Below are 16,167 nucleotides of genomic sequence, written 5' to 3'. Positions count from 1 at the left end.
TAACACATTTTTCGCAACAACAGATTGTCCTTGGCATGACTCACGTTTCCAACTTGAAAAAATCCTCCACTATTCCCCCCTTGATCCCTCAGAAGGCATTCGTTTACTACTTTAAAAATATCAGGTCACACTATCTCAGCTGCATTATAAACAAAGACAAACAAAACAACCCAGAACAGTTTTTTGTGTGTGGAACAAGAACAAAACACTTCAAACCCAAAGAAGTTTCCAATAAGTCACTCATTGAAATTCAGGAAGAAAAAACCCCAAAGGGTAAAAATACCCCCACGTATCCAAGTTCTCTGAGGCCATTTCTTTCCCTCATCTGTGTTCCATCATCTTCTTCCTTATCCAAAAAAGCTGTGGTGTCCGTGGGAGTATGAAAAAACATTGGTGTGACCACCAAAATGAACTCTCTGTCTGGCAGCACAAAGCCACGCGTTATCCTGTCTCCAGGAACTCAGCCTTGCTTCAACAATCATAAATATTGTCTGATGAGAAAGCAAAAGGTAATCATTCATCCAAACTGAATAATACTTTAAAACCTTGAAAAACACATGGGATGTATGCTCTGTCATCAGGCAGAAAGTAAGTGCCATGGAAAGCAACTTGTGATTGGCCTCATGTGAGGATTACAGCCTGAGGGACAGTCAGCACTATCCATCTCTGACATGGGGTTATCTAGGCTGGAAAGAGCACTGGGTTTTGCCCTTTCAAAGGCCAGAATCAACCCTGTGGTCATTAAGTTTATCCGAGGGCAGTATGAATCTTTCAAACTTTCCTGACTCCCTCACATGGTATCATATTGCCCATTTATTTTTCTTGTCAGCTCCATCCCATCTTGAATATTTATCAGAAGCCAATCTTCACATTACATAGCCATCACTAGGCATAATTCCTCATAATTCCAGAAATTAAAATACTGTATTAGCAAGAGTGATAAGCCTCGACTACATCACTAAACGTGGTCACTTGAACACTGAAGAAAGCACCTAAGCACAGGCTGAATAATGATAGTTAGCCCATGCTATTAAAGTGTACCCAGAAAGCAAGGTCACTCTTATAGATACACGCCGCCTTCAAAAGTTTACAAGATTTTACAAAACATTTACATACATGTTTTTTAAAGAGAAAGAGAGAAAAAAACCTCATTACAATTTTGATGCATAAGCACTCTGCTTGTGTAAGCAGATCCACATGATCTGTAATGTACGTCGTAGTCTTACAAAAATTATTCTTGAGAAGATTATCTTTACAACTTGCTTTCACTTAGACAGGGAAATAAAAGAGATCTAAATGTAAATCGCTCTCCTTTCTTGGCCTCTATTTCCATCTCCCAGCAAAGAAGTTAATAATATATTTGCAGCGAATAAATAGTAACCTTATGCTTACCCATATGCATTCTCCTTTTATGTTAATCTTTTACATTAAATGTGATGTTGGCACTCAAGGTAGAAACAGGTAATAAAACTGACCTGGTTATTAGTCAGTGTAGTTTCAGAACTACATTCGCATTTCTTCCTTGGAGAATGTAACTGATTATTGACACAATGGAGGCCAAGCATGCATTTATGGTGCATGATATCATTGTGTGTCTAATAGAGGGAGTTCACTTATTTCACAGATGACTGCCACAAGAGAATGTAATTGCTCAATAATGTGTCAATATACCCATGGGAAGGATTTAAGTCATCTGAGACCTGTATTGGTACCTTGCCAGGGTCCCCAGCAGTACATAAAATTTGCACAAAATGGAGGAACTGTGGCCATTTTCCACAGTAAAGATAAACAGAACAAGCGAGGAAGTCAGGAAGCGCAAAAAAGGCATTCAAAATCAAGAAGTTGGTTAGACTTTCTGTTGTCATGAAGAACTTAAGGGCTTAATGCTAAAAAGAAAAAAAAAATCTACTTCTTAAGTTTCTGATTTAAAAAACAAAGAAAAAGAAAGATTTAAAACAAAGTTTTGGGGTTTTTTTGCAGAGGACGAAGATGCTGCGTATATTGCAAGGTAGCCTTAAGCTCTTAGAGAATGTAAATGTCTCCTCATGCAAACTGATCATGACGTGCTGCTTTAAGGAAAAAAAAAAAAAAGAAAAAATATTTATCAGAAAACTGAATACAACTAGAACAAAGAAAAAAATGTTACCCAGATGCAAATAAAAGCTCTAAGAGTAACACATTTTTAAGAGGAGAAGTACAGAGGATGTTCTGCATCAGCGAAAAATTATCTCGGTAACAAAGGCTTAAAACCAGATAATGCACTTGACTGAAAAACTATTTATTGGAAACAAAATATTTAAAACACCTTCACTTTGTTATTTTTTTATGTATCAAGTTAAAGTGAAACATCTGATTAAACCTCAGTGAGAAAATAATTAAAAAAAAAACCCAAACAATAAAACAAAGCAAAACAGCCAAAGCAGAGTTCCAAGCTCACTGAATATTGCAAACCAAGCAGTGTAATACAGAATCAACTCAATAAACAGAAATATTTTCTACTACTCAAGAACATAAATAGTCATATGGTGAGGATCAGCTTACCGGATGCCAAGGGAAGTCTAATCAAACAATTGAAGTTCAAGTACATTCACCCAATATTTTGTATATTAAGTTCTTGATTAGAATTTAATCTTCGGACACGTTGAGAAGCATTTCAAGCCAATGGAAATTGCAGCTCTCTTCACTGAGACCCATAATAACATACAGAAACCCTGAGGTTGTAACAAAGAATGATCCAGACAACCCTCACTGGCCAGGGAAAACCTGGAATTTAAAGCTTCCCTCAGTTTCTCACTGGAAATTTATTCCTACATTTTCAAAATATGTTATGGGAAGATTTCTTCCCACCATTCTATAATGACAATGGTCAGAAGAACTAGCTCATTCTCAGCATAAAGTGGTTCAAACCTCAGCCCCTATGTCAAATCATCTGATTTGATGAGATGCATCAAAATAGGGCCTAAACGTAACCTATTGCACTAAAATAAAATAACATCTTATGCGACTTCAGCTTATTTCAGGTTAGTTTTTCCAATGGGTCCTTTCCCTACAGCCCATAGTCTATCCTCCCCCCCTCTTTTCCTGATCTGATTTTTTCCATTTTCAGATACGATTTAGAAATCTGCCCAATGGCAGGTAGGTGGAAGTACTACACATAGTATGCTTTGTTGGTAGTGTAGCAGTTATATGTGCTCAATTCTTTTGGTTGCCCACAGGCATTTCCAGGGTGGTGTAAACGGACAGATGTGGGTTCTTTTCTGCTATAGATCACACCATAGAGAGATATCAAAGGAAAAATAGGAATCTATGTATAATGTATTAGTGGTAGTGTTTGAAGTTCAGAACTTTAAAGACAGGCCTCTGAATGCATTGTTTCAACTGCTGGGTATGGACACTTAGGCCACTGGATAGCTTCTGAAATCAAAACATCACTGAGAATTTTTCCAAGTATTTGAAAGGCCATACAAATGAAGTGAACATAGGCTCAAGCACTAGCGTGTCAAACCTACTTGCATCTTCACAGCCCTGCCGTATTCTCAAATGCAAAAACTGGTCTTGCCTTCTCCTAGGTTTGGTTTTACTTTAGTGGGGCACATAACATCCATGATCTCTGTACTGTTGGCAGAGTAAAGGGGAAGGCTTCAAGGGTACGTATGACAAGACAGACATTCTGTAGGTATAGACTATCAAAGCTCTGCTATCTCTGGCTAGCCCCTATTAGCCAAGAAATTGTGATCCTCCTTCTCTTTTTCATTTTTACTAGTACATTATACATAAATCATTTTTGCTATGTGATGTTTGTCTGCCATAACGGCATTTCATCCCTTGAGATCAACAAGCAGCACATGATTAAAATCATGATGACTCAACAGTCACTCTTACTCTCGAATTGCCAGGTAACGCTTTTTTCGTTGTTTATTTTTTCAGGAGGACTTATGTTAGGAATTATATTAGTACTTATATTTGTGTCATTCCATTTTACAACATGTCAGGTTACAGAAGGGCTTTGATTCATGGCTGGACAAAGATTTTTTTAAGTAGAAGGAGAAAAGAAACTTGCTTTTAATAGCACTGTACTGATACCTTGTGCTCACAATGCTCAGTTCCTAACCTTTATTTGGAAATGCCTTGAATAAGAATTTCATGTGAGCAGGAAGAAACTGGGGATTGTCTCACCCCTGGGCTTTCATTTGTTATGAGGCCTGCTTCCTCCTTTGGAGAGTATAAGCACGAGGGGGTGTTTACATTGGAGAGTATAAGCACGAGGGGGTGTTTACATGGGTGGACAGTGGTAGGACAAGGGGGAATTGCTTTAAACTGAGACAGAGGAAGTTAGATATTAGGAGAAAGTTTTTCACTCGGAGGTTGGTGACACACTGGAACAGGTTGCCCAAGGAGGCTGTGGATGCCCCATCCCTGGAGGCATTCAAGGCCAGGCTGGATGTGGCTCTGGGAAGCCTGGTCTGGTGGTTGGTGACCCTGCACATAGCAGGGGGGTTTAAACTAGATGATCATTGTGGTCCTTTTCAACCGAGGCCATTCTATTATTCTGTGATTCCTGTCACTCTTGTGACAACAAGAAAGACAAACGTTGCCACTACTTTGGTTCTTTCCCTCCTTCCTTCACAAGATGAGAAAAAAACTTCCTCCATAAAAATGTAATTATTTAGAAGACTCCACCTCCTCCTGCCTCCAGTATTTCTTCTATAAACACTCAGTCAAAGAGACATTTTTGGTGCAGTACTTTGCATACCTCTCTTCTCTGCTTAAACTCTGAAGATGGAATGCAGTCACAGTCAGCTCCTGAGAGACAGCAACAATTTTTTCTTTATCTTGACTGCTTTAAGATACCAGCCAATTCAGGATTCTTCAAACAGACCCTTCCAATCAGCTCAAGAGTTAACTTCCCAGGCTTTGCAAAAACAAGAAGGAAAAGAAAGCCCTAAGCTGGGCTTTTCAGAAAGAATTGCCTACAGCTATTTCCATGTATCTCTATGATCTTGCAAATGGATTACCACAGGTAGAATTATGTGTCAACGCAAATGATTTTTACCAAAAAGGGGAATTGTCTACAGGCCTTGGGATTCATATACATATGTATCAGGGTATATGTGGCAGCTGTATTCTCACACTCCCAAAACACAGTATATTCACTGCATTACTTTTCCCAGTTGTGCATTTTCTAAAATGCTGGAATTACCCACATTATCCTCATACCTTCAGTACAGACATATTATTTATTTATTTATGTATTTATTTATTAGCTTCAGAAAAGAATGAAAAGATGTAAAAATGTTTCAGAAAGAGATGACTATAAAATGATGGGGATTTTGCAAGTGATGGCTACTAGTGGTGTAATAGCTGCTGCAAAACTGAATAAAATGCCAAGAATTCTAACTGTGGTAGATTTAGCTCAGATGTTAGGAACTATTTATCTGACTGATAAACAGTCCTGTCACCAGGTATAGAGATGCCGATGAATGCAATAAATTGCAGAGGGAGAGAAAATAAAAGTAGACAGACCGATACTGTGTGAGTAGGAAAATGTTAGTATCTCCAATGGGACAAAATACACATGCAATTCAGACAGCATTGAACCAAGCTCCTGCTGCACAACTCCAGAAGAAGGGTGCCTTGGCTCTGTTTCACAGGGACCACCTCTAACAGCTGAAGGCAGTTCAGTGGCTAATTTAGTCCTTCGCCTCGCTTACCGATACTGCCAACAGGGCTGCTAATTAGTACTAGCTGTGATTGTGGTTTCTGTGATGTGGACAGATGCTTGCGAAAAGCTGGATGGAGACCACCAACTCACTTCAGACAGGCCACTAAACAGCTATCTGAGGGTAACCACTGGGTCTCTAGCAACTTTGGTTAGGTTCAAACTAGTGACTTCAAGGTGAAAAGGCTCCATATTCAATTACCAGTCCCCTGAGTCATCCCATCCACCCTCTATAGTTATTCCAAAGAGCTTTGGTAAGCAATATCTGAGGACATTACATGTGTTCAAAATGCTAAAAATATAGATCTGAGAGCGCAAGGGAAAGATCAGATCACCGAAAATTTTCTGTTCTTTTGATTAAGAGAAAAAAAAAAAAAAAAAAAGAAATCATGATCATGATGATCCTAACACCTTAGGAAACAGTTTCTATTTTTTCTCTTTTTTTGTTCTTTAATAAATGGAAGTTTTTTTGTCGTTGTTGTTGTTGTTGTTTGTTTGTTTATTTTTCTTTTTTGCTGTCCCAATTAATTTTGTGCAAATATTAGAATACTGAAGAGAGTGTGTTCTTGGAAAAAATATACATTTCTTTTAACTTTCTATTTTCTAAATAGACAAATGTGTAGTAGAAAGAATGGTGGGGGTGTGAGAAAGCTTTCAAGAGCAAAACATGATGTTAAAACATGGATTTAAAAAAGCCAGGCACTAAAATGACAATTCCCATGGATTCTGCCCAGGGCTTCTTAAACGTACAGATTTGTTTTAAGAGTGAAACTGCCCTCTGGAACCCTGGGATATGGTATTTTCAAAGCAACTCATGAGTTCCAGCAATCTATTTTTGTCACCTATCCTGGGATCTGACAACTCTCACCAGGAGCTCAGTTAAACAAGCCTCCAGTTTTTAAACAAAGTGGATTTTAATTGAGAAGCACCTGTGGCGAGAGTCTACTGGCATTATTTAAAAGCAAAAAATCACAGAGGGGGAGGCGCGGGAATGAGCAGGAAAGGGTGGGGGGGTCCAAGCATACGTCATACCTGCAGCACAGTACCACTCCTTTCATAAAACTCCCTTGAAGAAATGTGTAGGATTTGACTGCACCCCATGAAGAGTGTTTTTCCCAACAAGCTGTTCCCAGGGTGTTGAAAAGCTATCATTCATAAAAAATTATTGAGGGGGAAGGAGGTAGCAAAGGGGAGTTCAGAAGGCCAGGGATGCCAGTGGAAACCACAGAATGAGACCCTCTGTAGAGCATGCACCTGTTTATGGTGATCATAATAGCTTAACTAGAAAGCTTAAAGTTCTAAATTGTGGGGAGTGGGAAAAGGGGAGAAAGAGGGAAAACATAATGAAAGCTTGTTCTAATATCAAAATACACTTTAACCCATGGAATGCAGGCTCACAGTGGATGGTGCAATTTAGAAGAAAGCATTGACAATGGAAAATATACTGCAGACATATCTTGGTATCATCAGAGACATATAGGCTCAGGCTAGGGATTAGAAGAAGAACCAATTTATGAAGCATGGAGTAAAGAAATTGTTCATCAAATAATATTTATCATTGGCCAAGACAGCTGTTGAAAATACAGAGTGAGTGTCAAGGTCTGTCTAAATGCAGTAATGAATGTCTCCTACAACAAGGATTTAACAAGGAAAGTAGAAGAGAGTGAAGCATGAGCCATCCTGCAAAGACTGCACGATACACAAATGTTTAGAATGACAACAAATGTGCTGTAGTTTTAATGACAGTATTAGTGACATTCCTTGGTGATTTGTAATTGTGTTATGAATGCAATTTGTCCTTAGTAAGAGATAAAAATGTATTTGAGCTCTCTTGTCCAACTGAGAAGAAAGAATATTAAGACTGAGACTCCTCGCAGGTATTAGTAACATTGCTGGTTTCCAAGCAGGTAGGTATTTTCATCCATAATTCTCCTATAGGGTTGTTTTTTTTTTTTTTTTTTTTTGACATTTTTGCTAAGAATTCTCAAGAGTTCTTGAGAAAACAAATCTTGAAATGAATTGGGGGAAAGCACAGGCAGAATGGACATCAGCTGTACTTCATGTTTTGCATTAGGCTTTTATCTTCTAAGGCTGGATGGTAGCATTTGATGCAAAGAGCATAGCCTACATACAGATACACTCATATAGATGTATGTAAATATATATGTACACACCTATATTTATATGTGCATATATATATATATACACATATGCACACACAGCTTAGGCTGTTTAGGTATTAGAAACACATAATGTATTAGATTGGAAGTGACCTAAAGATCATCTAGTTCCAACTCCCCTGCTATGGGCAGGGTTGCCAACCTCTAGATCAGTCTGCCCAGGATCCCATCCAATCTGGCTTTAAATGTGTCCAGAGATGGGGCATCCACAACCTCCGTGGGCAACCTGTTCCCACACCGCACCACCTTCTGAGTAAAAAATTTATTTCAAACATCTAACCTAGATCTCCTCTCTTTTAGTTTAAAGCAATTTCCCCTTGTCCTATTACTTATCAGACCATGTAAGAAGTTGATCCTTCTCCTGCTTATAAGCTCCCTTCAAGCACTGGAAGGTTACAGTGAGGTCCCCTACAGCATTCTGCAAGCTAAACAAGCCAAACTCTCTCAACCTATTTTCACAGAAGTTCTCCAGCCCTTTGATCATCTTAGTGGCCCTCCTTTGGACCCTCTCCAACAGCTCCACATCCTTGCACTAGGAACCCCCAGGCCCAGACACAGATGGGGCCTCACAAGGGCAGAGTAGAGGGGGACAATCACCTCCCTTTCCCTGCTGGCCACCCTTTTTGGTGCAGCCCAGGATACTGCTGGCATTCTGGCTTGGGGATGAGTGGCTAGATGATTGTGACGAAGAAAGGGACCTGGGGGTGTTGGTTGATGCTCGGCTGAACATGAGCCGACAGTGTGCCCAGGTGGCCAAGAGGGCCAACGGCATCTTGGCCTGCATTAGAAATAGTGTGCCCAGCAGGAGCAGGGAGGTGATCAGCCCCCTGTACTCAGCACTGGTGAGGCCGCACCTCGATTATTGTGTTAAGTTTTGGGCTTCTCACTACAGGAAAGATGTTGAAGCCCTGGAGTGTGTCCAGAGAAGGACAGCGAAACTGATGAGGGGTCTGGAGCACAAGTCTTATGAGGAGCGGCTGAGGGAGCTGGGATTGTTTAGTCTGGAGAAGAGGAGGTTCAGGGGAGACCTACAACTTCCTGAAGGGAGGTTGTGGTGAAGAGGGGTTTTGGCTTCTTCTCCCAGGCAATGAACAGGACCTGGGAAATGGCTGCAAGTTGTATCAGAGGAGGTTTAGGTTAGACATGAGGAAAACCTTTTTCCCTCAGAGAGTGGTCAGGCCTCACTGGAATGGCCTGCTCAGAGAGGTCATGGAGTCGCTGTCCCTGACAGTGTTCAAGAGGTGTCTGGATGAGGAGCTACGAGATATGGTTTAGTGCTAGTGGTAGCAATGGTAATGAGAAGATGGTTGGACTAGACGATCTTACAGGTCATTTCCAACCTTGTGATTCTATGATTACTCTGGCTTACATCCAGCTTTTTGTCCATCAGGATCCCCAAGTCCTTCTCCATAAGGTTGCTCTCAATAAGTTCTCCCAGTCTGTTTTCATATTTGAAATTGCCTTGACCCATGTGCAACACCTTGCAGTTGGCCTTGTTAAACCTCATTAGGTTCATGTGGGACCACTTTTCAAGTGTGTCTATCTCCTTCTGGATGATGTCCTTCCGTTCTATTGTGTCAACTGCACCACTCAGCTTGGTGTCATCAGCAAACTTGCTGAAGGTACACTCAATCCCACTGTCTATGTAACCGTTAAAGATGTTGAAGAGCTCCAGTCCTAAGATGACCCCTGGGGGACACCACTTGTGACCAGCCTCCAGCTGGACATAGAGCCATTGACAATGACACTCTAGCTATGACCATCCAATCAAATCCTTTATCCACCAAATAGTTCAGCCTTCGAATCCATATTTAACCAATTCAGAGGTAAGAATGTAGTGCGGGACCATGTCAGAAGCTTTGCACAATTCCAGGCAGACAACATCAGTTGCCCCTCCTTGGTCCACTGATACTGTCACACCATCATGAAAGGCCACCAGATTAGCCAGATACTGTCTGCCCTTGGTAAAGCTGTGCTGGTTGTTTTGGATCACCTCCACATCTTGCATGTGTAAGCTGCCTTAACACAGCTTCCAGGAGGCTCTGTCCCATGATCTTCTCAAGCACAGAGGTGAGGCTCACTGGCCTGTATTCCCTGGGTTTCCCTTTCCCACCTTCTTGAATATGGGAGTAATGTTTCCTTTTTTCCAGTCACTGGGAACTTTGCCTGACAGCCAAGATATTTCAAATATGATGGAGAGCAGCTTGGCAACCACATCAGCCAGTTCCTTTAGAGCCCTGGGATACGTATCATCTAGTCCTATAGATCCCATAGACTTGTACACATTCAGTCTTATAAGATGGTCTCAGACTTGCTCCACTCTTACACTGGGAAGAATTTTGCTCTCCGTTTTAGAAGTTCAGGGACATAAGAGGCGTGGAAAGCCTGACTGACTGTGAAAACCAAAGCACAGGACTTGTTAAGTACCTCAGTCTCCACCATATCATTTATCAGAGGAGATACACAAAGAAGGATGCCTTTTTGTATTCCAAATTTCTGAAATGTCTGGAGTTTGGAAAGAAATGGAGGCATACTACTTTCACAATTGCCATTTGATTGCCATTTGCCTACAAGCAACTGGAAATGGATCTCAATATGGAAAGCATTATTTAATCCTAAACAGGGACACTGCTAACAGGTCTGCATGTAAACAACAACTACCTAAATATCTCCCACATATAAAAGAACAAGAAACATTTGTCTTCAGTCATGTCTTTAGCCTGCTGTGACTTCAACATACCCAGGAGCAGCTCTTCAGGAAATGAAGTGGCAATCCACCTAGTGAACAACCCGGCGCTTCGAATATCTCCGCATACGAGCAGCTGAGAAGGAACGGCATCAGCACCTTGGACAGCGCCGCTGGGCCTCCAAGTGGGAGGAGGCCAGCTTCGAAGGCTGCGGCGCCCGGCCGCCCTTTGCCGAGCTCAGCGCACTTTTCCCTACGGATACCCCCTCACTGACAGATGCCAGAACGGTGGCATAAGATGGAGACCTTAGCGATTTTAGGGAGGAAGTGAAAACTGAAAGAAAGAAAAAAGGGTTGCTTCTGCTTACCTCTCAATTTCTTCCTCTCTAGCATTTAATATGAAGAAGCGAAGCCTCTGATAATACTGTAAGACAGCAAGTTCTAAGACAACATGAGACAATGATGCAGATGTGGCTAGGTATAAAGAAAGGTTTCAGTCGTTTTAGGTGCCACCTGACATTTGCATTGCTTTTATTTGTAAATAAAGGGGAGATTTTAAATCTCCCTACCCAAACACTCGCACCAAGTTAAAAACATAAAATCAACTGCTAAATAAAGATGGCGACAATGGCATTAAGTGCCAGGGATTTTATTTTTTGTTGGTTACAGTTACAAAAAATGCATTTTTACAAATACTAAGGCAAAAGAAATATAAGTCATTAGATGAAGCACTAAAAATTCAGAATTCTACAAACATTTAAAATTGTTTCTCACAACAAGTAAAAAGAGGCTTTTGAAAATTCTACTCATTATATAAAAACTAGACCTTAAAAAGAGATCTGATCACTATTGTTTGAAAACACTCAAAAGCGATAAGATGGTCACAAGACTTGATCTGACTATTCTGCCTCTTTACAAACTCAATAAAGCTTGCTTTTTATGACTGATTGCTGTGCTGTATTAATCCCCTGCCATATAAAACAAGCCTATTGGAGTCTAGGACTCCACTGGGGGAGTACAGGGAAGCTGTTGTGTTCTGAGAATTAATCCATCTAGGAAAATCAAAAGCCAACCACTCACAATACAGTAATCAGCGTGTTCTCCACCGTGAAAGCCCTACATTTCCCATTTAGAAAACACAACCATTACTCCATTATGCACTGAAACACACAAAACGCTTTCACTAATTTGTGTTTGTTATTATTTGCTTTATATTTACAGGTTTGTGCACATGATGGGTACACAACGATTAAGTTTTTTTTTTTTAAAAAAAAAAAAGGAAGAAAAAAAAAAGCTTCCTATTCCCTATTGCTTAAAAGGAAAAAGGGACTCCCACTGTTTTTTCCACTACCGAATGGCTTTCTGGATTTGCTTTGTGGATAGGATTTTAACTCTTTGTTACCCTAAATAAAAGAAAGTTATCTGCATTTTTTTCTCCTCAAATATGAAGTTTATTTTCTGTTCACAATAAGTACTTTTTTCTTACTTTGTTAACTATCTGACATGAGTTTCCTAACTAGCATAGCTAAAGTGTTTGAGGTTTTATAATTCCTCAGTTAAAAACCTTGTCACTTTATTTCTAGGTGCTACTATATTTGATGTTTCTTTGTTAATAAAAGCTTTGTCTTTCCTTTTCAAGTCAAAAGATGTTGCCTTCTAAATAAAAAGTGAGGTTTCTTAGAGTCTTTTGTTTGCCTGTTTGTTTGTTTTTGTCACTTAGGTACTAGAACTATGAATTTTCAGATAATGCTATGAAGATTGCCAGCTCTAAATCTGATGTGCTGCAGTAATTTAACTGTTAAATGAATTCTGGCCCAAGTACAAGAATTGAAGCTTAGGAAAATCATTAAGAGACCATAATATGATAACACACCTTCTCAGGAAGAACCAAAACCATAAGCTCTTCCACTCAGGTAGCAAATGGCATTTATCTGTATAAAAAATTACTTTACGCACTGGATTTTAAACACAACCATTTTTAATATTCTCTGAAATGTTCCTGTCAAATTATTATTTTTTAAAAAAGATTTTTTGCTAAAACACTGTTTTTCTCCATTTTTTAGTTAACTTGTCACTAAAAGAAAAACAAACAAACAAACAAACAAGTACAGTCTTTTTTCCTAGTCATTATCCCTTTACTTATATCCCTTACTTAATAAACACATGAAGACCTTGCAATTTTGTATCATGGCCTTGAAAACCAAAATGTGACTAAAATCTCACTAGATCAAGTTCATAGTTCCATTCATTCAGAATGAATGACATTGAAGTCTTACAGTAAAACTGAGAAGATCTTAGTAACCTGGCTAAACTCCTTATCAGTTTTAAGCAGCAAAATAAATTTCCCAGAGTTCAAAGTATGTTGTACTTTTTTTTCTTTCCATTTTTAAGTACAAAACTGGATTTGAGAAGTGAAGCTGACGCATGTGGCACAAAGTCTGTTACAAGTAGTTTCAGGACATAACCTTACCTTTCCAGTTGAGAATTGATTCAATTACAAAAACATAAACAATTTAACTTTTCTGGGACCTTTCCGTTTGGACTGAAGGTAAGCAAATGAAAGCAGCGATACATAAGAGCTAGTAACATTAAGTTGTAATTCTTATTTGGTTGATACGTGGAGGACTACATTTCTTCAATACCAGGGCAAGGTATGGCAAGCACAGTGTTAACCTTAACTACCCCCCCTAACCCACTCCCACCCCACCCCCACCAATCCTCCCCTTTCTCAGCCCCCCTTCTCAAGCCCCATCTCATTCATGCCACATTCCACAGTGGCAGGGTCCAACAACAATATAGGAGGGTACCCAAAATGAAGAGGCAGGGCCCTCCATTCTTCTGCCTCTCTTGAATTAATTAACTGGAAATGAGTTTTGTCAATGTTTTGGAAAGGCAGAGGGGTGAAAAGAATCTGCTAGAATTAATCACAGTGAGAAACTACCTCTTCAGCAGTCTGCCAGAGTTCAGAAAACCCATGAGAAGTGCAAAATAAAAGGAAAGTGGGCTGACTTACCATCCAAAGGAACAAATAAAATTCAAACAAACACCAAAGTCTCCAAAACAGAGACATGCCCCAGTGCAAAGGAATGTAGCATCTGTTGCCACAACAGCTTCAGCTTTGTTTTTAATATACTTGTCACAAAGAGTGAAAGGTATCAAGGCAGAAAACACAATTTATTAACAATTTAATATGCTGAAGGCATGTTTTGTTTAATTCACTAAATATTTACGTACATTCAACATTCCACTGATCTTTATGTAAGGACAGTTATTTAAGCATAATGAGAGAAAACAAAAAACTTTCACTGTTTTGCCCTGGTTCAGCACAGATCTTGTAAAATATAGAGGGCAAATTGCAAAGTAGTTATTTTAGTTGTGTTTTTTAATGATAGTTGCCCTCAGGCTTAGCAAAGGAAATTCTAACTCAATAGGTCATCTTTGCACTAATGAAACAGGAAAGTAATGACATTTCAACCGTGTGAAAAAGAAGGATTTTTCTCCATAAATTCATCTACCCTACGTATATAGAAAAAGCAGACATATCTCTTTGTTTACAACAGGAAGGGAGAACAATTGTATGGCAGTTTCTCCAAGAATGAACAGAACACATTCAGCCAACTGGAACTAAAATTGAAGAAGTCTTGATTGTCTCAGCAGGGAAAACATTTTAAAAGAGAAATCCTCTTTTAATGAATCAACTGTTCTTAATTTTTTTGTTCATGAAGGCTTTTTTCTGGCAGATCTCAGAATTAACTTCTCATCTTGTTTCTCTATCTGTAAACCCATACTCTCAAGGGCAGAATTATCTGCCAGCCCTTTCTCCTCCATCTGGGCAATAAGCTGTTGGTTTCTTTCATTTTGTTCAGTGAGATTTCGGATGGCATATACTGCCCACTGGTTCAGAACTGTTGAATAGAGTTAAGGATCATTATTTAATTTTTTTTTTCTTTTTCATTGTAATTTGTTAACATCTTTCCCCCCCAATCCCTCAAACCCAGAAAAACAGAAGAAATCAAGGGTTTGAAAAAGTAAGATACCTACAGATTATGTCCCTGTACGCAAAAGACTTGCATATGAAGTAATTTACGTTTAAATGAGGTACATCCATTAACTTCAGTCAAGTTTACTAGGTTTTATCTTGAATAAAAATTTAAAAAGAACACAAACTGCAGGAATTAAAAGGACATTTTAAAAAATAGAATGATAGCTAATTGAACTGTGCTAATAAACTTCTTAACAAGATTAAAATAGAAGATAAAATCATTCACTTCACTGTGCTTACAGTCCTAACACCTCAACACTGCACATCTGAGAACCGGCAAACAACATGAACTGTATAGGTACAAACAAGAAGATGACTGATTACTCTCACTGCAAACGTTGAAGAAACGCAGATAAAGAGAAACACATCCATGCTAACAACTAAAAATAGCAGAAGAATGTGGGAGACACTTAAAATATTTAACCTTTAAAATTATCTAGATTCAGTTCTTTGTGCCTGGATGCTTTTACAACCTTGCCAACATAAAAGACACTATGATCAGCGGCAGGTAGTTCCTGCTCGTGTTTAAATGGGCACAAGCTGCAACTTATTCACCTTCTAAGGTGGGCCCTTGAGGCCAGGATTGAGGCACACATTAGGGACATAGGCAAAGGATTTTAACTCCCAGGATTATCAGTCAGGCATTTTCCAAATGAGCTACACTGTTCATTTTATGAAGTGTCAGAGTTGTTAGCCCTAATTCTGTAACTGAAAAGCTGTGTGATGATATAATCTTTCCCAACTTACCCATACGGGAGGCAAGCAATTCTGCATCACACAAAAGTGGTTTGCCTGCAGGGCACCAATTATTTAGTACATGTAGCTTCACATCCAGTAGAAGAATATGCATAATTTACTCATCTCATTGATGTGTTTTGGGCTGGACAGTGTCTAAGCAGAGAGATGAGATAGTGCTGTTATGGGCATTTGCCAGGGCATGACTGGAGGGGAAAATCAATGGGGGAAGATGGGAATCTCAGCCAAAAGAATAAAATATGCAAATTGGACATTGTTACACAGTCTATCATGATAACATTTGCAAAATCTGCTATTTCTGCACCAGCCACTGCACATGTATTCTTACAACAGTCTTAATACTTTCTGTACATATCTTGCACGGAATGTTGTGCCCACCTCAATCCTGTCTCCTCATAACCACAGATATAGTTTAATGCCAAAAAATACTAGACTGAAATAAAAAGCCCACAAGGAATCCTCAACAGAGAGAAATGTTTAAATGAAGAGTATATTGGCCAAACATCAGAGGAAACATACATGCTAGGGAACAATACTGCACTGGCATGCATTAGTGAAACGGCCCCCTGCCCTTTAGCAGTAATTCGTATTTACTTAAACATTCATGCAGCACAAAACTGGAAATCAAAAGTGGTAAAGCAGCAACAAATATAACACTATTTTTCCAACAGTTTTTCAAACTGTCAGGGAACACGCTGCACACTTCTGTCATTTATTCTGGCCAAAGGCTGGATCCAAGTGGGGTATTGACGAGGTAGAGAAATGTAGAATAGAAAATTGTATT

General features: G+C 39.3%; 1 protein-coding gene across 2 annotated transcripts in view; it reads right to left on the bottom strand.

Annotated features, from left to right (window-relative positions):
• Nucleotides 1–13,324: 13,324 nt before the first annotated feature.
• Nucleotides 13,325–16,167, bottom strand: part of ATXN10 (ataxin 10) — a 95,032-nt gene continuing 92,189 nt past the window's right edge. For both annotated transcript variants that reach the window (XM_042890314.1, XM_042890315.1), the window contains one exon: nt 13,325–14,490. In XM_042890314.1, coding sequence (XP_042746248.1) covers nt 14,303–14,490 — 188 coding nt within the window. In that variant the 3' untranslated portion in view covers nt 13,325–14,302. The remainder of the gene's footprint in view (nt 14,491–16,167) is intronic.

Source organism: Lagopus leucura, unplaced genomic scaffold, assembly GCF_019238085.1.
Source record: "Lagopus leucura isolate 7727_CA_CO unplaced genomic scaffold, USGS_WTPT01 Super-Scaffold_100159, whole genome shotgun sequence".
Taxonomy (NCBI): domain Eukaryota; kingdom Metazoa; phylum Chordata; class Aves; order Galliformes; family Phasianidae; genus Lagopus; species Lagopus leucura.
The sequence above is the reverse complement of the archived record's forward strand: the minus strand, read 5'-3'. Positions and strand labels throughout refer to the sequence as shown.